The sequence below is a fragment of the Thamnophis sirtalis genome, unplaced genomic scaffold (genome assembly GCF_051295495.1).
Source record: "Thamnophis sirtalis isolate CommonGarterSnake01/CBP01778 unplaced genomic scaffold, rThaSir2_p1.2 scaffold_4, whole genome shotgun sequence".
Taxonomy (NCBI): domain Eukaryota; kingdom Metazoa; phylum Chordata; class Lepidosauria; order Squamata; family Natricidae; genus Thamnophis; species Thamnophis sirtalis.
The window spans coordinates 123,066,938-123,090,312 of record NW_028261384.1 but is presented as its reverse complement, the minus strand read 5'-3'; the positions used below and the strand labels follow the sequence as shown (position 1 = coordinate 123,090,312).

General features: G+C 42.9%; 1 protein-coding gene across 3 annotated transcripts in view; it reads left to right on the top strand.

The window, feature by feature from the left end:
- BCKDK (branched chain keto acid dehydrogenase kinase) overlaps positions 1 to 23,375 on the top strand; it is a 41,002-nt gene that overhangs the window by 6,000 nt on the left and 11,627 nt on the right. For all 3 annotated transcript variants that reach the window (XM_087714087.1, XM_087714089.1, XM_087714088.1), the window contains 7 exons: positions 2,289 to 2,371; positions 5,622 to 5,838; positions 9,119 to 9,187; positions 13,552 to 13,662; positions 16,855 to 16,902; positions 17,686 to 17,805; positions 19,172 to 19,270. In XM_087714087.1, coding sequence (XP_087570213.1) covers positions 5,629 to 5,838; positions 9,119 to 9,187; positions 13,552 to 13,662; positions 16,855 to 16,902; positions 17,686 to 17,805; positions 19,172 to 19,270 — 657 coding nt within the window. In that variant the 5' untranslated portion in view covers positions 2,289 to 2,371; positions 5,622 to 5,628. The remainder of the gene's footprint in view (positions 1 to 2,288; positions 2,372 to 5,621; positions 5,839 to 9,118; positions 9,188 to 13,551; positions 13,663 to 16,854; positions 16,903 to 17,685; positions 17,806 to 19,171; positions 19,271 to 23,375) is intronic.

Genomic DNA, 23,375 nt, shown 5'->3' with positions numbered 1-23,375 from the left:
ACTGCTTGTAGTTGAATAATGAATTCTTTGGTGGGTGCAAAAAATTTTTTAGTGTGCATTGGCACACACCAGCCATACCTTGTGTGTGTGTGTGTGTGTGTGTTGTTTATGTATGTATGTATGTATGTATGTATGTATGTATGTATGTATGTATGTATTTTGAGTGGCTGCTTAGTGAAAAAACACATAGTTGAAATACACAAAATAATCTGCCCAAATGAAAAAAGAATGTAAATACTTTTTGTCTCATAAATCTTAAAGACCAGGAAAAGATTTTTAATGTTTCTCCTTGTGCTAAGAAGAGAGTGGAGCAGAAGGTAGAAAATTCTAGAAATATTTGGAATTTCCTATTAGTAATAACAGGTTGAATAGAACAGTATTTTTCAACTTTGGTCCCTTCAAGATATGTGGACTTCAACTCCCAGAATTCCCCAGCCACATATCTTGAAGTGGAAAAGATTGTGAAATACCGAAGTAAACATGGATACTAATTTCCCATAACCCATCTTACACTTTATGATAGGTCTTGAGTGTTTCCTTAGTTTAAAGTTGGGAGGGTACTGAACAAGCGAAATAAGGAGAAGGGACCCAAATATAGAAAAAAAAATAAGTGACTGTGTGCATCTCTCTAAAACAGATGTTACAAACAGCGCCAGCTGTTGTAATAAGCAGGGTTTTTTTTCCTCCAGTGAAATTATTTCTACAGGACTCTCTTAGTTATTACATTGAAGAATGCCTTACTGTACAGGTAGTCCTTGACTTACAACAATTCATTTAGTGACCAGTGTTACAATAGCACTGGGAAACGTGGCTTATAACCGATTTTCACACTTACAACTGTTGTAGTGCCCCCCGGTCAGGTGAGCAAAATTCAGATGATTAGCAACTGACTCATCTTTATGTTGATTGCAGTGTCCTGGGGTCATGTGATCCCACTTTTGCGACAAGCAAAATCAAGGAGGAAGCCAGATTCACTTAAAACCATGTTATTAACTTAACAACTGCACTGATTCACTTAGCAACTGTGGCAAGAAAGGTTGTAAAATGAGGCAAAACACACAAAAATTTGGGGCTCAAATGTTGTTGTAAGCCGAGGACTATCCGTATAAACTAATCCCTTAGAATATATAAAATTTGAATCAGTAAATGGATTTTCCTTTTCTTTCTATCCTTCCCTGATAGAAATGGAGGGCACCGATCCAAGGAACAAGGAAATTGGCAGGCAATAATGTAGTTTGTTTGAGGAGAATAATTTTTTTCAATTTCTGTTGGCTTTGGGTGGTAGGCAGTACGCTTTGGTACGGGCATACCGGTGCCTGCCCAGAGCACTGGCTACCATTCCGGTATGCTGCTCTGGAGGGCCCGCCCGCCTGAGCTCCTTACCTGTATTTGAGCTCTTTGGCACTTCCGGAGTGCATGGCGCCTGCGTAACACTCCTCCAAGCAGCTGGAGTGTCGCGGAGGCGTCACAAGAGGTAAGGACGCATGCGCGCGCTGCACACGTCCATGTGGTGGACAGCGGGCCACGTTGCAACCGTACCGGTTGCAGTGAGATCCAGAACCTACCACTGTTTTGGATGGAGAATTGCTCTCATTTTTCTCCCCCAGTGTGTTCTGTTAAGCAAATTCAGTCTTGAAGTTGGTAAAGGTATCCAGTCCCTTGGATTGTTGGACTGCCCAGTTTGAAGGCAGGGGAATTGTGCTGTGAACGCTGTTTTAATATCTTTGGTAGGAAATTTGCAACTTTAGCCTTTGAATGATAGGCAGGTAAGAACTGTGCCAAACTAATGTAAGAACTGTGCCAAATTGTTACTCAGAAAGCCTTGGGAGTGTTTTGATGCTCTACGTGGCTTTTGCTATGAGTCAATTGGGCAACATCTAGCATACTGGGAAGATGCAATATCTTTTTTTTTAAAATAGAGGAAGAAAAACAACTTCTAAGTGCAGGAAGAGGTTTTTGTCTCTTTTTCTTCCTCTAATTTAAAATGAAAAATACATTGTGGAGTCCTTGGTGCTCTCTGAGCTTGGTGGTTTTTTTCTGAAGACGTTTCATTACCAAACTAGGTAACATCAGTGCGCACTGCAGGGATGACATCTTTTTAGTGTGATGGGTCTCTTCTCAGATGCTCACAGTTTGCACATATACACTGACCACCTTACAAAAGTACCTCACCCTGAGTGTTTTTCAATAGCATCCATCCATATTTTCAAGATTGCCTGTTCCGCTATCAAGGAATAAAGCCATCATTCTTTAGATGAATGAATTGGGTCATCTCTTGTCACATTTAGGGAATGCACAAAGGTCCTGCCAAAGAGAACAGCGACCAGACGTGGGAAAAACGGGAGCATCCGTGTGACTTGTCATCTTAAGAGTAAGTACTGCAGAGGCCAAGAAAGGTTGGAGTGGGATTTTGTTACTCTTGAACAGGGATCCTGGCGATTAAAGTGAGGTTCCTCAGCCAGGGCATTTTCTAGGCATGTGGACTTCAAATTCCAGAATTACACAGCCAGCGTAGCCACTGAGAAGAAGTCTGGGAATTGAAGTCCACACAGCTACCCTGTTTCCCCCGAAATAAGACTTAATTGGGAAATAATTTTTCAGAATGCTCTTAAACAAGCCCTCCCCTAAAATAAGCCCCAGTTAAGATTGTCAGCCCGATTGATGCATTAAGTACAATATCTTCCCCAAAATAAGACCTAACCAGAAAATAAGCCCCAATGCATCTCCTGGAGCAAAGATTAAGATAAGACCCAGTCGTATTTTCAGGAAAACACGGTAGAAGTTGCTAAAGTTGGCAAATAACTGGATTAAGTCATTGGATGAGCATTGTTGGTGAGTCCCAAACATTGAATCCCAATGTTGAAGTTCCCTGGGTGACTGTAGACCAGTCCCTCTCTCAGTCCAGGAGTTGGAGCGGTCAAGCTGATGGATTGAGAATGGGGGGACCCAAGTTGACTGGGTGACTTTGGGCTAATCCTGTTCTTTCGGTCAACTGACTTCTCAGGGTTGTGTTGTGGGGATGAAATGAAGGTTTCTCCTAGATGTAGCCTTCAGTTCTTGGAGGAAAGTTGGAATATTAAACCTAATAAGTAAACAGAGGTGTGAATCCAGTCGTTCTGGATGAATCTATCCTCAGACCTAGTTTAGCAACTATCTTAGTTTCCTTCCTTGTTTAAGGATCCTGCTGAGTTTTTACTCATGAAATGTCTACTATGCAGTTACTATCCAGTTGCTCAGAAGCAACTGTTCCTAACTTGATGTCCTGGAGTTGAAACATTAGGCTTACATTTCAAGGGAACTACTATTTAAAAAAGAAGAAGGATGCAAAGTACAGATAGTCCTCGACTTACTACCATTCATGGCCTTTTGAAGTTACGACAGCACTGAAACCAGTGACTTTTGAGCATTTTTCACACTTATGACCACTGCGGCGATCAAAACCACTTGACCCCTGGTTCACATTTATGACAGTTCCAGCGTCCTGCGGTGTGTGTCTCATGTGATCCCCGTTTGCGACTTCCTGACAAGCAAAGTCAGTGGGGAAGCTGGATTCACTTAACAACCGTGTTAACTGCAGTGATTCACTTAACAACTGTGGCAAGGAAGGTCATTACATGAGGAAAATCTCAACTGTCTTGCTTAGCAGCAGAAATTTTGAGCTCAACTGGGGTCATAAATCAAGGACTGTCTGTACTCTGGGTCCCCCCCCCCCATGAGGTATACTCAGAAGATTCTGTACATCATTAAGTCTGGTGTTTGTTTATCAATCTTTGTTTGCTTATGCTGCCCTATATAGATTTCTTTCTGTTTGTGCTGCACTCAAACCACACCTTTAATTTGCCCTCTGGGACACCTTGTTTTCAGATCACAATTTTTTTAGGATCGGGCTAAAGATTCAATAAGGGAAGGCAAATTCAATTGGGCATGACTGCTTCTGTTTGTTTCGTATTTGTTATTTTGCACCATTCTTCTGCCATCACGGTTAACTAATTCTGGGCAGCTTGCGCATGTAAAACAATCATAGGAGCATTAAAACAATAGGAGCGATCACAATAAGACCAACCAGTAACGCAAAATAATGTGGTTATTCCCAACAGATGAAGATCTGAAACTCTGGTTGATATTTTGCCTGTTTTGCCACCAACATATCCTGTTTCCCCGAAAATAAGACCTCCCCGAATAATAAGCCTAATCGGGCTTTTGAGCGCATGCGCTAAAATAAGTCCTCCCCTGAAAATATTGCAATGCAACAGCGGCCGTGAGGGGACCACACTCGCCATCTCCTGCACCTCAAAAATAATAAGATCTCCCTGAGAATAAGGCCAAGTGCTTATTTCGGGGGTCAACAGAAAATAAGACCCTGTCTTATTTTGGGGAAAACACTGTATCACTGCCCAGCCTTATGGAATACATTGCACACACAAACACGCATCTATAAAAGTGGCTCCTTCCTCATTACCATTTAGGAGAAAAATACCAACAACAATCCAAAGGGACTGTTATCATTTCTCTTCTCAATATCTATGGAGATCCACAATCAACCAGGTCATGGTTATCCTAAGGGTGCTTTTTCAATGGAGGCAATTGGACTTTCTCTTCTCAGTGTTAACAAGGAGGGAGCTGTTCTGACCGAGGCTTCCCAAGAGCATGAAGCAAACTCCTTGTCCTGACAAAAAACCCTCTTATTAATTTACTGTGAATTCTGCTCATTCACATCCAGCAAAGTCTTTCGAGGAGGCTGTGATTTACAGTCACAGACCTTATCTGGCTTGGAGACCTGCCAGGCCGATATCTGCAAAACTTGGCAAGGAGCATCTGAGAGTCACGAACCAATTAAGTAAACTAATTGTCTCCTGCAAACTCCACTCCCCTTTCACTCCTCTTTTATTTCCTCTGGGAGGGGCCATTCACCGTCCCACCTGTGGCCTTTCTCCCAAGTCGACCCCTGTTCTTTGTCTGGCAACTCTGTGCATGCGCACACTGGGAACAGGCTCCAGCTGTTCCTCTGCCTCACTGATGTCTGACTTTGGAGGCAGCTGATAACTGGCATACGGTTCTGGCCCCCTCTCTGCCTCCGACACAGAGCCCTCATCAGAGCCTTCCCCAGACTCCAGGACTGGCCCATGTCCCTCCCCAACCTCCTCACTGTCTGAATCTGCTGGCAACTCCGCTGGCTGCTGGCGGGCCACAACAGAAGCCATCTTTGCATGAGGGTGCGAAGAATTCCATAAGGCTGTGCAGGGACATGTTGGCGGGGGAGGGAGTCAAAACAGAGTAGATAGCAATCATGGCATCACGATACAAGCCTGGCCACTTTTCTATGTGTGCGATAGCTCGTACAACAGGGCAGGGCTTCCATCGCACCTTCACGGCTGCCATGTTGCCTGCTTTGAACCTGCCCTGTGAAGGAGGCTGACAAAACTGCAAAGATGGGGAGTTCATGGCCCCTGCCCCCTTAGAGGGAAGTTTTGGTGGTGGAGTTATGCAGCATGCCTTTCACAGCTGATGTTTTGATAGTCCCCGGAGCAGCTAATCTGGGAGTTAGCCAGGACTCGGGATCTTGGTCAAATTGATGCAAGAAAGACTTCTAAAGTGGGTTAGCACATTTTCTCTCTCTGCAGGCGGTCTATGGTAAGGAGAATTATGTGGAAAACACTGCTGCGGATAGAACTGGGGGCAGCAGGGAACCAGGCCCCTTCTGTACTCCCCTTCCTTCTCCCTGGACTCCGATATGGGTCGTCTTCAGCTATCGATCAGCATCACGAGCTGGCCAGGGAGCGATCCAAGACGGTCACCTCTTTCTACAATCAATCTGCCATTGATGCAGCCGCTGAAAAGGTGAGTGTAAATAAATAGTTAAGTTTATTGTTTTGACCCCAGTTCGTAACCTAGGAATTGCCATAACATACAATAAAATAACCACAAAACAGTGAAATATACACTGAGAGCATCTGCACCAAAGACAAATTCCTTGTGTGTCCAATCACACTTGGCCAATAAAGAATTCTATTCTATTCTATAAGATAGAACACAATACATAGAGTACAATGGCTCAATATACAAGTAGTCCTCGATTTATGACCACAATGGAGCCCAACATTTATGTTGCTAAGTGAGATAATTGAGTTTTGCCCCATTTTTACCATTTTTCTTGAAAAAAATTTCCATTTTTAAGTTGTTAAACTAGTAATGTCATTGTTAAGTGAATCCAGCTTTTCCATTGGTTTTGCTGGCCAGAAGGTCACCAAAGGACATTGCAACAGTCATAATTATGAACTGTTGTCAAGCATCTGAATTTAAACCACATGACCACAGGGATGCTTCAGTGGTCATAAGTGTGAAAAATGGTCGTAAGTCACTTTTTTCAGGGCCATTGTAACTTCGAACAGTCGCTAAATTAAGTCTTGTAAGTTGAGGATGACCTGTAATAGACGTTCAGGTGCTCCTCGACTTACGACCATAATGGAGCCTGCCCATTTGGGCTTGTCAGTCATAAGCCGGGTCACCACGTGAACAGATGCATTTTTACAACCTTTTTTTGGGGGGGACTGGTTGTTAAGTGAATGCATTGTTTGCTACAGGCTGTTTTTGCCGAAAACCGGAAGAAAACGCTGCTTTTTAACAAAAACGTGAATCACAGTCATGTGACCACGAGACACCGCAAATGCATAAATGTGGGCTGGTTGCCAAGCGCACGCAGAGGGAGGGGCAGCCATTGGAACTTCAAAACCAGGTTATAAGAGCCGAGGTGGCGCAGTGGTTAAATGCAGCACTGCAGGCTACTTCAGCTGACTGCAGTTCTGCAGTTCGGCTGTTCAAATCTCACCGGCTCAGGGTTGACTCAGCCTTCCATCCTTCCGAGGTGGGTAAAATGAGGACCCGGATTGTTGTTGGGGGCAATATGCTGACTTTGTAAACCGCTTAGAGAGGGCTGAAAGCCCTATGAAGCGGTATATAAGTCTAACTGCTATTGCTATTGCTAACGGAGAATGTCCTTCACCTGGCCACCACTGCCAGGACAGAGGCCTTGTTCAACAGGGAGCTTACAAAATCTCTCTTCCAGATACGTGGAGGGTGTGGCCTGCAGGCCAAGGGACATCAAAGTCCTTCAAAAGGGGACTGAGAATAGATATGGCAGGCGAGTCCCCATTCACAGCTCAGACATAACCCAACGAAGCATAGGCTAGACGTAACCCGACAGGGCAGCCGTTCCTGTTTCTCCACCACCTTCCGATAAAACCTCGGCCTTGAGGCAGGGCCAGGACTAGCTCGGGCACCGAGCATATTTGTCCGAGGACTGAAATAAAAGGACGGGTCCGAGCACGCATGTGACATTCCTGAAGGGTGCCTGACCTAGTTGGCTACAGATTTGTTGGTTTTGGCATAATTAATGCCCTTTCAATGTTCATGGCAAAGAGGTTGGGTGGAGTTAGACTTATGAGAGCCTCTCTGTTATTTCATTCCCTGGGAAGAGAGCCAGTCTGCTTTGAATGCCGCAGACAAAAAAGTCTTTGGATCCTATTTTGCTCATTCCCGCTTGAAATGATTCCCTCAGCACAGTATTTCTCAACCTTGGCAGGTTGAAGGTGTGAGCACTTCAACTCCCAGAATTCCCCAGTCCTCATGCAATTGGCAGCCGGCAACCACATCACTGTATTACAAATTACGTTAGTTTATCGGAAATAAGTAATACAAAGAAAAATAAAAATAATGGGGCAGTACGGGAGGAAAAAGAAAAGAGGAAAAACATAGGGTGAAAAAAGGGGAAAAAACATTTTCCGTCTCTATAGTGCAGAATAATAAAGTAATAAATATACAGGCCTCAACTTTTTACTTTTATATAGTAATAGATACTAGCCATTTCTATTACGACAGATCAATCTAATCATCAAAACTGAAAATCAAAGTTTCATATTTTTTCCACCTCGAGAACAAAGTCCAGAAGTGGTTTCCAAGTAAAAAATAAAATTAGGTGTACTCTTTACCTTAATTAAAGTATTCAATTCAGGCATCTCTACTAACTCCATCAGCTTTTGCAGCTGCTCATTCCTTGTGGGACCACGCAATTTAAAGTTTCCAGTGGCTGCTCCGGCCCTTTGGAACGAGCTCCCCGTGGAGATTCGGACCCTCACCACCCTCCAGGCCTTCCGGATAGCCGTTAAGACCTGGCTGTCCCAACAAGCCTGGGGATGAGTTCCCCCCACTTACTCGAATTTGTTGTGCTTGCTGTGTTTTTTAAATCACTGTTGTATCACTGTCCTGTTTGTCTTATTTTCTGTATTTGCTTCCCTTCCCCTGGTTTTTGTTCAGCCTCCCTGAATCCTTTCGGAGAATAGGGTGGTTTACAAATCGAATAAATACCAAATACCAAATATACCAAGGTTGAGAAAAACTGCTCTAGTGTATTGGAGTGGAATTCTTATTCACATTTTCCCTTTTTCCTGGGCTTGAAGCATGATTTTGTAACCATCATCCCCTGCATAGTTCACTTCTATAGTTCTCTACATCAGGTGCTGGGGCAATTTATGGATGGGTGTGAAAATGGGTTGTAGAAAATAAACAAGGGAGTTGCTGGCCACTGTAACTAGCTCAGGGTTTAATTTGTGTCTGGAAATTTTATTGTTTATTTATTTAAAACATTTATGTAGGCAGCTCCCAATCAAGATTTTAAAAAACCCAGATATAAAATTGTTTTAAAAACTATGAAACACAACCATAAAACATTTTAAAAAATCACAAAAACCTGGCGCCAATCCATCTTAATGTACCATCATGGATTGATTTCTTATTCTGCATGTTACAAAGCGGGTCACTGTCAAACCTTTGGAGGACATCATAGATTTGAGAAAAGGCTTTGAATACAGCAAGGGTCTCCAAACCTGGCAACTTTAAGATTTGTGGACTTCACTACCCAGAATTTCTCAGCCAGCCATGCTGGCTAGGGAATTTTGGGAGTTGAAGTCCGTAAGTCTTAAAGAGGCCACATATAATGAATTTATTATTATTATTATTATTATTATTATTATTATTATTATTATTTTGTTATGGAAATTTGTGCTTATTGGCTCCCTGGGGGCCTCTGAAGGTTTTGTGAACATGCTTTCTGTTCTCTTTGCAGCCCTCCGTGAGGTTGACACCTACCACCATGTTGTATTCTGGACGTTCTCAGGATGGCAGTCACCTTTTGGTAGGTGTGAGATTACCTCCGCGTTGTTACTTCCCAAGTATCGAAATCTGTTTTTCTTCCTTTCCCTTCCCTGCTTGGAATTATGGGGTTTATTGCTGCCTCAGGAGCTGTTATACACATTGAGAAATCTTGTTTTGTGGGCTAAATCTTGAAGAGCAGGAAGTTTCTTTCGGGAAGCTGGATCCAAGAGTATATATACCTAATAGGTGTGACCTAGAAAAGCTGCATCATATGATTCTGTTATGTGTCTAGAATAGAAACGTGGGGTTTTTTTTGCAGGTGACACAATCTAGCGCATGGAAAATCTGTTAATAAAGAAGGAGCTCCTGATTCAAAATTCCCTCCCTTATGGCAAGTTTAATTTGCCATTCTATTTCTTAGGTTTGGATTTCACACGTATAGCCCCCCTCCCCAGGGGTGGGCTTCAAATTTTTAGCAAGGGGTTCTCTGCCCTGTTGCTAGGCAGAGGGTGTGTGTGCTGTTTTTGCTGTCCCTCGAACCTCTGGGAGGGAAAAAAATGACCGCCCCAGGCTCTGGAGGCCAGAAACGGGCCCATTTCCAGCTTCCCCGAACTTCCGGTAGGCCTGTTTCTTACCCTCCCCGAGCTTCCGTGCGTGCCCTCTATCCAAAACAGGCCGCGTGGTGACTCCTGGGAGGGGTGGTTGGGGCGGGGCCAGCCAGGAGTGGGATTTGGGGGTTCTCCGAACTGCACAGAATCTTAGCTAGAGATTCTCCCGAACCCCTGTGAACCCCCAGCAGCCCACCCCTGCCCCTCCCCCAAGTGTGTGTGTGTGTGTGTGTGTGTGTCCTGAGATGGTTTAAACCAGAGTGTCCAAACATGGCAACTTTAAGACCTGTGGATCTCAACTCCCAGAATTCCCTAGTCAGCATGAAGAATCCTGGGAGTTGAAGTCCACAACAGGTCTTATAGTTGCCAGGGTTAAACACTTCTGGCTTAAACCTTATACTGTAAAAGGATAATATTGCACGTACAACTGAATGCCCCTTCTTTCTTCTTAAATATGAACTTTACTCTGTTATTTTGAGAACCTCTCTCTTCCCTGCCTTCTGTTTTGTGTCTTCTGCAGCATTAAGATAAAAGGATAGGTCCTCAAAACTTCACTGCCCCCACCCCCAAATCTTTAGAACGTAGGCACCATCAAGGCATATGAGAACCAGTCCTTGGTTTAAGGCAGAGGGTGTTTGAAATTAAGACATGTAGCTACAGTAACCAGCGAGCCAAGTGCTGGGCTTGGCCGAAGGCCCTTAGGGGAAAAGTGGAATTAAGTCTGTGCTTGTAATCTTAGCCTTCTGTTCCTTGAGAGATCTAAGCTGTTTCTGGACAATGCTGTGGTCCTTCTGGCCTGAATGACAGAAGAGCTTTGTGGCTTTCTATTTATTTATTTTATCCTATCTTTATTACATTTATCAACAATAGGCAAAAATACCTAATATTCCTTGCTCCTCTTATTTTCCCCACAACAACAACTCTGTGAGGTGGATTGGGCTGGAGAGAGGGACTGGCCTAAAATCCCCAGCAGGCTTCATATCTAAAATGGGACTAGCATTCACTGTTTACCAATTTCTAGTCCGGTGCCTTAACCACTAAACCTAAACTCTCCAGTTCTGTCTGAATTGAAAATAAAAATCACATACAAATGTTCAAATTTTGAGAATAACTTATAGAATCATAAAATCATAGACTCATGGGGCTGGAAAAGGATCTTGGAGGTCTTCTAGTCCAACCCAGGGCTGTCTTAACGCATAAGCCTGATGGGCATTTGCCTGTCAGCCCCATACTAATCTGTGTATGTTAACATGCACCTTGTATCATATAAATACAGCAACATATTTATTAGAATAGAATGGAATGGAATGGAATAGAATAACAGAGTTGGAAGAGACCTTGGAGGTCTTCTAGTCCAACCCCCTGCACACATGCTGATAGTTGTCTTTTTTTAAAAAAAATCTAAAAATGTTCTTCAAGATGTTTCAGGTGAGAGGTGTTGTTCTGTACTCCACTGAAAGAACTCTTCGTCAGGCTGATAACAAGTCTAGTAGGTACACAAACAATCAACACAGCACACTAACATTGCTGGCATTCCTGTGTTGCAACCCTAACCTTCCTCTAATGAATATTAATCATAGCTTTTAAAAATTTGTTCCTTTGGTTTCTAAATTTCTAATAGCAAATTTCCTCTCTTCCTTCCTATCTTCCTTTCTTCTTTACTTTACTTTATTTTACTTTTTAACTTTTACTTCTTTTTACCTGCTTCATCACTTTATAGGTGGAAAACATGTCTAACGCTCCTTTCTCCTTCTATTTTCTCCACAACAACAACAACTCTGTTAAGCAGGTTGAATTGAAACAGAGGAGCTGGCCCAAAGTCATCCAGCACGCTTTTATGCCAAAGGCAGGATTAGAACTCACAGTCTCTTGTATAGCTTAACCATTACACCAAACTGCCTCAATAACTGTTCTATTGTTTTCCTTTCCTCTCTCCCTCACTTGGTGATGGATATGATTTATTGATTGTTTTACAGTGTTTTATTACGCTATAAGTTTCTCCTATGTAAACTGGGCAGCACAGTGGCTCAATGGTTAAAATGCCTGGCTTGTCAGCTGGAAAGCTGTCAGCCCAGGTTCGGGACCCAAGCGCCACGTAACCGGGTGAGCTCCTGTCTTCACCCCAGCTTCTGCCAACCTGGCAATTCAAAAGCATGAAAATGTGAGTAGATAAATAGGTACCACTTTGTTGGGAAGGTAACAGCGGCCCGTGACATCATGCTGGCCACATGACCATGGAAATGTCTTCTAGGCTCAATCACCTAGAATCAAAGATGAGTACCGCCCCCTATAGTCGGTAACAACTAGCGGAGTAAAATCCAATCCTTAAACTTTTACCCCGTGTAAACTGCTTCAAGATCCTCTAGTTTGGTAAGCTGTAATATTATAAATTGTAAATAAATTTGGATAGCTGTTGAAGCTATAATGAATCTCCTACTTATAAATGCTGGCAAACTAGAGTCTTATTCTTATGTGGCTCAGAGTATCATGTGAATGGTGTTATGTGTGACACATGCACACAATACTGCCTCCATTGTGGCATAGCGGTCACAAAGCATAAACCATGCTTATTCATCTGACTGATTCCATATGTGTTCACTTTAAGCAAGCTCCTGTTATTTGATGTGGCTTGGCAGATTGAATTTCCAGGCAAACCTCCATCCAGGCTATAAATTTGGCCTAGCTCTGTCCAGTTTCAACAAGGCTGTTGGACTTTAGATCAATCTTTATGATACTCTCTGGTGTTCCAGTTGAGTTGCGTTACACCTTTGGCCAGGTTGGCTGGGAATAATAGGCGATGCAGCCAAGCTTGTATCTTTCCATGGAGAACATTCCCGTCAAGTCCTTCAAGTGGAGGGCATAATGAGTTTCAATGCCAAAACCGAGGAACTAGAGCAGAAACTCTTGAGAAGCGAGATGGAAACTTTCCAAACATCCACTATTAGTATAAGTGCATTGAAGCTTTTGAATCTCATTTGTTTCAGTTATGTATTTGTTTGATACCCTCTAATGCAGTGTTTCTCTCAACCTTGTGTTCTGGCCCAGCTCCCCAAACACGACAAATCCTCTGACGTGAACTCAAAAGATTCCTTTATTAGGAGTGCCGGCAGACCTGCAAAAGGTTTATCTCTTAACAAGTCCGTCCTTCCGGAAGATGAATAGTTGTCTGTCACATCTATTCATCTCCGCCCTCTGCCTTTTATCCCCAGAGCTAGGATAGGGCTTCCCTAGCAGCGGTGGCTCTTCCTTCCCCAGGATCGGCCCACAGATTTCCACGGCTCTCCTCTCCTCTGCCTTCTGCGCAGCCATGCATCAGGCACTGGACCCAGATGCTCTTCCTCTTCTTCATCAGCTACCTCCAGACCTGGGGGCTGTTGGCTCTCTGTCTGACGGACAGCCCAGGCTCCGCCTCTCTCACTCTCTGCCAGCTCCATTCCCTCTTCCCCCTTGGAGCTGCCAGGTTGCCCTGATGCTGGCCCTGATTCCAATGCCTCCTCCTCTGATTCGGCTATAACACCTTAGCAACTAAGATGTTTTTCTTTCCTTTCCTTCCTATTGGACGTAATCAGGCAGCAGAATCCAATGATGTACATTTGTCCCCAACCCCTGGTCTACAGCCCACGGCCGGGCTGTGGAAATGGTGGGCGAATGCATGTGGTAGCTGCATTTATGAAAGCGGCACATGCGTGTGAAACCATTCCTTCTCCGTCTGCCACCACCACCACCTCTGTTCCAACCAGCCAGAAAGGTTGGAGCCCGCCGATTTACAATCTCCCCTTTTGTGTTTTGGCTACAGAAAAGCTCCCGTTACCTGCACCACGAGCTGCCGGTCCGTATTGCTCACCGCATCAAAGGGTTTCGAAGCCTTCCCTTCATCATTGGCTGCAACCCCACCATCCTCCATGTGGTAGGCGCCCCAAGGTCTCTGCGGGGAAGCATCGGAAAGAGATGACCCATAACTGGCGTTGGATCTAAAGCAGGGAGGCGAACGAGGCCATTAAGGCTATGGACGTTCTGATCACCCACCCGTAAAGCCGTGTCGTGTTTGCTTCTTCACATTATATAACAAGGGCCTCAATACCTGCTTTTTCGAGCAGCTGCTTCTCAAAGTAGCAGTACAGGTAGTCCTCGATTTACGACCAGAAAAATCGGGACCAGAATTTCCATTGCTAAACAAGGCAGTTGTTAAGTGACTTCTACCCATGGCCTTTAGTGCCATTGTTAAGTGAATCGCATGGTCATTGAATAAATCCAACTTCTCCCCCTGGTTTTGCTTGTTGGAAGCAGGCTGGGAAAGTGGCAGATGGCGATCCCATGAGCCCAGGATGCTGTAACCATCGTAAATGCATACTGGTTGCCGAGCACCCTAATTTTGGTCGTGTGATTGAGGATGCTGCCACTGTGCAAAGTGGAAACACCAGTCGTATCTCTGAACAGTCACTAAATGAATGGTTGTCTATGGAGATTCTCAGTCATCCAGCTTCATAAAGGTGCTTTTTCAGGAGTCAACTGGACTTTTTTGTTTTTTCCCCCCTTTTGAAGACGCTTTGCTTTTCATCCAAGAAACTTCTTCGTCTCTGACAGTATAGTGAGGAATGGAAATATTTACACTCTTTGCAGACAGCTGGTCATTTGCATCCTTTTAGAGGACTGTTGAAGCACTTGGAAGGTTTATCTGTGTCCTCAGAGTCTCCTATTTTCTGTAGTCTGTCCAGTTGCCTCTTGAAAAAGCACCTTTGGGATAACCATGACCTGGATGACTGAGAATCTCTACAGACCTTTAGCAATACTATTTGGGATGAATACTATTTGGGGTGTGGAGTAGAAATGGATTTCCAGAGGGGGAAAATTGCAGACTACGGAAATCAGGAGCGCTACTCAGGTGACCCAGAAAATCTCCAAATGCTTCCAGGACTGTCTAAAAATTTCTACATTTAGGCAAGAAAAACCAAATGCACAGGTACAGTATAGGTGGTACCTTGCTCAATAGTAGTAATTGTGAGAGGGATCTTGGAGTCCTAGTGGACAACCTTTTGAATATGAGCCAAGAGTGTGCAGCAGCTGCCAAAAAAGCCAACACAGTTCTAGGCTGCCTAAACAGAGGGATAGGATCAAAATCACGTGGAAGGTTAATACCACTTTATAAGGCCTTGGTAAGGCCACACTTGGAATACTGAGTCCAGTTTTGGTCACCACGATGTGAAAAAGATGTGAAGACTCTAGAAAGAGTGCAGAAAAAAAGCAACAAAGATGATTAGGGGACTGGAGACTAAAACATATGAAGAACGGTTGCAGGAATTGGGTATGTCTAATTTAAATAAAAGAAGGACTAGGGGAAACATGGTAGCAGTGTTCCAATATCTTAGGGGCTGCCACAAAGAAGAGGGAGTCAAACTATTCTCCAAAGCACATGAGGGTAGAACAAGAAGCAGTGGGTGGAAACTAATCAAGGAGAGAAGCAACTTAGAACTGAGGAGAAATTTCCTGACAGTTAGAACAATTAATCAGTGGAACAGAAATTGCCTCCAGAAGTTGTGAATGCCCCAACATTAGAAGTCTTTAAGAAGATGTTGGATAGCCATTTGTCTGAAATAATAAAGGGTTTCCTGCCTAGGCAGGGGGTTGGAATAGAAGATCTCCAAGGTCCCGTCCAATTCTGCTGTTGTATTGTATTGTAAAAAGGATGCAAATGACCAGCTATCTGCAAGGAATATAAATCCTTCCATTCCCCACTATATCCTGTCAGAGCTGAAGAAGCTTCTTGGATGAGAAGCAAAACATCTTCAAAAGAAAAAAAAACAAGAAAGTCCAGTTGCCTCTTGAAAGAGCACCATTGGGACAACCATGATCTGGATGACTGAGAATCTCTACAGACATCCAGGTCATAGTTGTCCCAAAAGGTGCTTTTTCAAATGATCAAACCACCCGATCCCTGAACCAGTTGTTAAACCAATAAGATCCCACCACTGGTTGCAATGTCTTGGCGTCATATGATCACACCTACAACCTTTTCAGACAGCTTCTGACAAGCAAAATCAATAATGACCACATGATTCGCTTAACAACTGCATTGATTTGCTTATCAACCATGGGAAAAAGCTAAAATGGGTGCGACTCACTTAACAACTTGCTTAACAATGGAAAATCTGGTTCCATTGGTGGTTGTAAGTCAAGGATGCACAGAGAATTTAAGAAACCAATGGCTCACAGCATAAGGGGAAATAAGGTGAGGTTTTGGGGAAATAACAATATATAATCTTAGTGTGGTAATAGTAAAAATGATAGGAATACTGATCAAATATTCTATTGTTTCCCCCAAGAGAATTAGATGGCCAAAGTCTTGATCTCAGTACCATTTTCCTTTAATATGCTAGATTCTGCTTCCCTTTAACAGTGGCTAAAAAAGAAAACTCTTCACCTGGCCACTGTCAAATTTTTAAGTCGCTTGCTAATTGCCATGGCCTCGTGGCCTCATTTTCCCTCAGATCAGCATTATAACAGCAGTGACTACTGTTTTACAGCGGCCCTGCAGTGTAGGCCAGTAAAAGACCATCATTTTGTGAGCTATATTGAGCTTTTGAGGAAAGTGAGTGTTTGGGGTTTTGCACGGGTTCGGGCAATCCTCTAACTAGGATTCTGCCCAGTTCGGCGAACCCCCAAATGCCACCCCTGGTAAGTGCGGAGGTTCAGTGAAGGGGGGGAAATGGGCCTACCAGAGGTTCCGTCACTCTGGAGGCCTCCGCAGGCCGGGGGGAAGCAGTTTTCTCCTGCCAGAGGCTCAAGGAAAGCCTCTGGAGCCTGGAGAGGGCAAAAAATGCCCCCCCCCCCTCTGCCGTGGTGCAGGAAGCCAAGTAGGCCACGCCCACCATGGCCACACTCACCCAGCAATTGGGCAGAGAACCGGTTGCCAAAAATTTTGAAGCCCACCCCTGGGAAAAGCCCTCAATACTTGGCTGTCTCTCCCCTTGCGTTTATCCTATTTCAGTTCTTTCTTTCTCAAAATCTAACCAGAGACTGGGAATTTGGTGAGTGCATATTGCCTGATTTTGTTGATGGTTCCTCCGCTTTACTTATTCCTTGCCTTCTTTTCTATTTTCAGCACGAGCTTTACATTCGAGCCTTCCAGAAACTGAGTGAATTTCCCCCAGTAAGTATCGTTGGAAAGAGAAATGTTTATTTTGGCCATTGTGAGGCTTGTATAAATTCTTCAGCTCACCAACCCCTTCATGAAGTTTCAGATTGTTCATTGACACACATCCCTCCAACATTTATTATGTGATATTAATAATTATTACTGTAATGAACAATCCACAATTCTTCTGTATTGCCAGTTCTGAAGAGACATTCGCCACGAGTTGATTATACCTGTTTTGTTTAAATTTCCGGGACCCTTTGATCATTTTTATCTGCACTGTCCGTGGAATAATCAAGACAAATGTATTTCTCTAAAAAATAGCCAAATTTTACTACATGATGTGTAAGTTTTGCCCACAAAATGGTTGCTAATAGTTTTTGTTGGTGGGGCATAGTTTTGTGTTGTTCATTTTATTGATTGTATTTGTATCGGTTCATGACCAAAATAAAATTCTGGCTGCCTACTTTAATTAATAGTACTTAATAATAGTAGTTCATAACAACTATTGATATTAACATTAACAGTAATATTGGATCCTTGGGGTCAATATTGTCCACTTTGGGGGATTCCTGCTTTAGAGCCATGAGAAGCAACAATATATATTTCAAAATAGATTTTTTTAAAAAAAAAAAAACAGATGCCCAAAGTCGCTTGACAGTGATATGAGGAGCAAATAAATCGAATAAATAAAATAAATGACTTTGGTTAAAATGAATTGTCACTAGACTAAGTCATTCAGGAGCCCCAGTTCCCTTATTTAATGCTTTTCCTTCATCTTTTCTTCTGTGTTAAAAGATCAAAGACCAAGAATCAGAGACCCAGTACTGTAAACTGGTCCGACAGCTCCTAGATGATCACAAGGACGTCGTCACATTGCTGGCGGAAGGCTTGCGGGAATGTCGCAAACACATCCAGGTAACCGGTGAGGCTATTTGTCCAAGTGGGTGAGGCCGTTGTGCAGCAACCAAAGAACTCCGTGGGTTGAAGGCCTGTTAACATATTTTGAGAAGGATGGAGATAAGATCACCGTGATCGTTGTCATGGTTTCAGGAGATTGTGAGGTCAACAGGTAGATTCTCCGTTATCAGTGAGGAGACCATTCTCCGTTCTCATGATGGGAAGGATGTTTGGAAGAAATTCTAAAAATCTTGGCCTCCCTCACGAAAACAGAGGTGTAAAGAATAGAATAGAACTCGAACAGAATTAGAATAGAACGAGAGCTAGAACCTTGGAGATCTTCTACTCCAGCCCTCTGCTCAAGCAGGAGACTCTATATCAGGGATGGAGAACCTTTTTTGCCTTGGGTGCCAAAAGCACACACGCACACACTATCGCGCATGATCACATGCCCACCCCCATCCGTTCCCAAACTTTTGGTTTGCGCATTGGGTGGTTTTTCACCCTCTGGAGGTTTCAGGGAAACCTCCGGAGGACGAAAAATGGCCGAAAATCAAGGCCGAAAATCAGCACGTGCTGGAACTGACAGGGCAATGCCTCACCTGCCCTCAGAAATGGCTCGGCATGCCACCTGTGGCATGCATGCCATAGATTCTCCATCACAGCCCTATACAATTTGAGACAAGTGACTGTCCAGTTTCTTTTTAAAAATCTCTAGTGATGAAGGACGATTTCTGAAGGCAAGCTATTCCACTGATTAATTGTCCTCACTGTTAGGAAGTTTCTCCTTAATTCCAGGTTGCTTCTGTCTTTATTTACTTCAAGAGGGAAACAAGTTGGATTGATGGGATTCTTGGAAGCCTATCCAATAAATTGGATTTTCTTCCCAGTAAAAGTTCACAAGAGATTTCCATGAGAGTTGAAATCCCTTTCAGAGGGAGTTCTGATGAAGCCTGATAAGAGATTAGAAGAATTACAGCAATCTTTTTCAAACCTTGGCAGCTTGACAATGGGTGGACTTCAACTCCCAGTTCAATTCTAGGAGTTGAAGTTCATCCATCATCAAGCTGCCGAGGTTGAGAAAGGTTGAGTTGGAGAGTTAGTTCGTGAGGAGAGGCTATCCATGCTTGCTGCATGTTATGAAACCTTCCCAATTTCACTCCTGTCACTATAATCATCTGAACTGTGGAGTGAATTTTGGGGAAATGGATAAGTATGGCGAAGGCAGATGATTTTTGGATCTCACTTGCAGGGAAAATGTTTCAGTGCCACCTTGCACCCGTTTAAAAGCAAATAGCGATCAAGGGGAAGGATATTTGAAGAACGCTGGGTGGGAAGAAAGGTTTTGCAGTTGCTTTGAATCTCAGGAGCTGTTTCCTTCCAGGATGAGAAGATGATCCGTTCCTTTCTGGACAAGACCCTCACCTCCCGCTTGGGCATCCGGATGCTGGCTACTCACCACCTTGCCTTGCATGAGGACAAAGTACAGTCTTTCTTGAAATCAACTGAGATTTTATGATCAGGAGAATTAGATTTGACTTGCAGGAGTCAGGATTTCTCTGTTAGTAAGCTAAACGTGATTTCGATTCCCATTTTTGAGGACTCTGAACAGTGGTGGGCTACAGCCGGTTCGCACCGGTTTGGGTGAACTGGATGTTAAGATTCTGCTTAGTTCGGCGAACCGGCAAATTCCACCGCTGACTCTCCCGTCCTGTCCCCTGCCTCCCCTGGACTTGCCATTCAGAGTGGAGAAGCTGCAGGGGCCTGACTGGGAACCATGCTGATCAGGGAGGCTGTGAAAGTGTGAATGAATCTGCAGCGCCGATCAGCTGGGAGGCTGCCACACCCGTGAAGCCCAAAGGGAGACCATGTCACCACCAGTTTTTTTTTAAAGTTCAGTCAGACCTTCCAACTTTGCAAGATCTCCCCCCCCCGCCCCGAGAAGTTGGAAAGTCTGACTGAACTTTTTTAAACTGGAAGTCACGTGGCCTATTTTTGTTGCCCTGCACGCAGGAGAAGAGAGCTGGAAGGCAGGTTAGTCAAGGAATGAAAGGGAGTGGAAGTCAGGATTTTGCATTATCATTGGTCTGGAATGGGGTGGAAATCAGGATTTTGCATTATGCTTGCTCATAAATAATAACCAGTAAAGAGGATTGGAAAAATCCCTATCTGTAGATCAGCGTTTTTCAGTCTTGGCAAGTTTAAGATGGGCGAACTTCATGCTGCCTGGGGACTTCTGGAATCGAAGTCCATCCACTTTAAAATTGCCAAAGTTGAGATGCATGAGTCTTCACTACAGTTTAGGATTTTCCATTCCTGTTTTATTTAGAGTTTGGTGCAATCAAATAAATCAGTTATGGTTTCCTTAACAAATAGTGATTAAAGCAATATGACCCATTACTGGATTTTTTGTGAGAAACTGAAATTAAAAGTTGATCTGGGTTTTGATGATTAGATGCGGGATTATGGAAATAATGTAGACAAATGTTAATCTTGGAGTAAGAGAGTTTGATATATTTTTACTTATATTTGTACCAAAGAAAGTTGAAAGACATTCTTTTTTGGTTTTCCTTCTATTCCTCTTTCTTACACTTTCACTCTTTTTCTTTCCTGGGCCTTTTCTTTTTTCAAATCTGGTTTTTATCCCTTTATCCCTTAGGTTTGTATTGCTTTGATATATAAGGGATTGAATACTCAGACATTATTCTTCATTCCTTATTTATAGAAATCATATCAAGATTTAGAATGAATTCCACTGGGAGCCATCTTATAATAAGGCTCTTATTATAAATATATATATATATATATATATATATATATATATATATATATATATATATATATATATATATATATATATATATATATATATATATATATATATATATATATATATATATATATATATATATTATAAATATATATATATTAAATATATATATTAAATAGACTCTCTTATTTGGATAAAAGAATCAGTTTAACCATCTCTGTTTCTCTTTGCTGGGGATTTCCTGTTCAACCAGAATCTCTCCAAGGTTAAAAAAAAGTCAAGCCTTGTCAACTGTCCCAAAGGTGCTTTTGTTCCAAGAAGACAACTGGACTTTGTTTTTCCTTGAAGACGTTTTGCTTCTCATCCAAGAAGCTTTTTCAGTTCTGCCCCAGATCACAGGAGGTTGGCAGCACATAACCAATCTTGATTGATCTTGGCAGCTAAGCCAGGTTGGACGGAAGGCCACTAGGAAATCTTAGGGCCTCAGGCCAAAACAAGAAGAGAAAAACTGCTGGAAGAAGCAGTAGCCACTCATCTTTGTACCGCTACCAAGAATATCCAGATCAAGTCCAATTGGCTTAAAGTTGCTTCCTTTTTTAAAAATTCACATCGCCATTCAATCTTCTCACAGTAAATTTATCCTCAAAGTTCTACAAGGTTTCCATCTGTGATCATCTCCACTAACCTTCCCTAAATCTGTGCCACTTTGTGGAAACTGGCAGCAGATTCAGGACAGTGAGGAGGTTGGGGAGGAACATGGGCCAGTCCTGGAGTCTGACGAAGGCTCTGATGAGGCTCGGAGGCAGAGAGGGAGCCAGAGCCATATGCCAGTTATCAGCTGCCTTCAGAGTCAGACATCAGAGAGGCAGACGAACAGCTGGAACCTGTTCCCAGTGTGCGCATGTGCAGAGTTGCCGGACGAAGGGAACAGCTAAAGAACTTGGGTTCATTTGGGAGAAAGGCCACAAGTGGATGATGAATGGCCCCTCCCAGAGGAAATAAAAGAGGAGCGAAAGGGGAGTGGAGTTTGCAGGAGACAGTTAGTTCGCTTAATGGGTTTGTGACTCCTTGCCAAGTTTTGCAGATATCGGCCTGGCAGCTCTCCAAGCCAGATAAGGCCTGTGACTATAAATCCTCCCTTGAAAGACTTTAGAATAGAATAGTATAGAATAGAATAACAGAGTTGGAAGGGACCTTGGAGGTCTTCTAGTCCAACCCCCTGCTTAGACAGGAAAGACCTCCAAGGTCCCTTCCAACTCTGTTATTCTAAAGTTTTCAACTTTATTCTATCTCTGTGGACTCCTCCAAAAGCATTGCTAACAAATTTGTCATTTGGTAGCAGTTTGTGGATCTTCCCAGCAAGGAAGAATTCAGAACAGATGTAGGTTTTGAGAAGTACAGAAAACAAAGTCAATTCTGAGGGCAGTTTGAGAATAGGGAAGGTGGGGGGGGGGAGTGAAATTCCAAGTTCACAGAAAAGCATGAAAAAGCAGAGTAGAAGAGAAAAGAGCAAAATAAATAAGAAAAAAGAAATGATGGTTTCCCCCCCCCCCCATTGTTCCAAGCAGTTCTTACAACTTCTTCGATTACGTCCACTTTCCATTCTTTCTGTAGGAAAATTAATCTGTCTCGTAATGTTTTCTCATAAGGACCTGTCTTTTCTCCTCTTGCAGTTTTGTTTTTATTATTTATTTGTTTTACCGCTTTTCTTCATTTCCATCCCACCCACCCCTCCCCCAAGATTTATTCTTGACCAGAGATAGTATTCTGCTCGTTTGGACTGATTTGCCTGAACCGGTAGCAGAAATCACGGGTGGGCCTATCCACCCACTCTGGCTATATTTTGTCCTATTTAGGGACATTTTTTTTTGAGCAAAGCGCATGTGTGCACATTTGCAAACTGATAGGGAAGGTAAGTGAAAACCACCACAATCTTGACACTACATAATGATCTCTTTCATTACTGGCTAATTCTCTCAGACTTTATGAACAATCAGATTAACTCTGCCTTTAGATTATATTCACTCCATTGTCTTGTGTACCTGTGTGTAGGACAATGCTTACACTGTATATTTGTATTATCTATTCTCTGTTATTCTGAGTCATTCATGCAGCTTCAAATGGCCCAATCTTTTTTTTTAAATTTCTTTGCTCTTTTTCTCATCCATTGATTCATATCATCTAACAGAATAATTTTGCCTCAAGTTCTTTACTCATTAAGAATATTACACAATTTCCCCACAATTCAAGTTCAGTTGTTCCATTATCATTAATCTTTGGGGCATAATTTGCTTGCCTCACTAATCTAAATATCTGTTTTCAGATCAGCCACAACAACCTAGATAACATCAGTTGTTATGTATTGGGACATAGTTTAGCTTTTACGTTCATAATTACACCTGTGTATTTTCACGTTCTTTGAGGTATTTCTCAACCTTACAAAATCAGGCCACCTTCATACAGCTTCCCTTTCCTTTTACTTCCTTCCCTTTTGGGTTTCACAGACCCAAATCAACCAACCTTCCTTCCTTCCTTCCTTTTTTTCTTTTTTCTTTCTTCCTTCCTTCCTCCCTCTCTTCTTACATACCATTTCCTTCCTTCTTTCCTTCCTTTTTTCTTTTCTTTTCTTTCTCCCTTCCTTCCTCTTTCCTGTCATGTCATTTCCTTCCTTCCTTCCTTCTTTCTTTACTTTTTCTTTTTTCTTCCTTCCTTCCTCTCCCTCCATATCACTTCCTCCCTTCCTTTTTTATTTTTTATTTCTTCCTTCCTTCCTTCCTCTCTCCCTCCATGTCATTTCTTTCCTTCCTTTCTTTTTTAT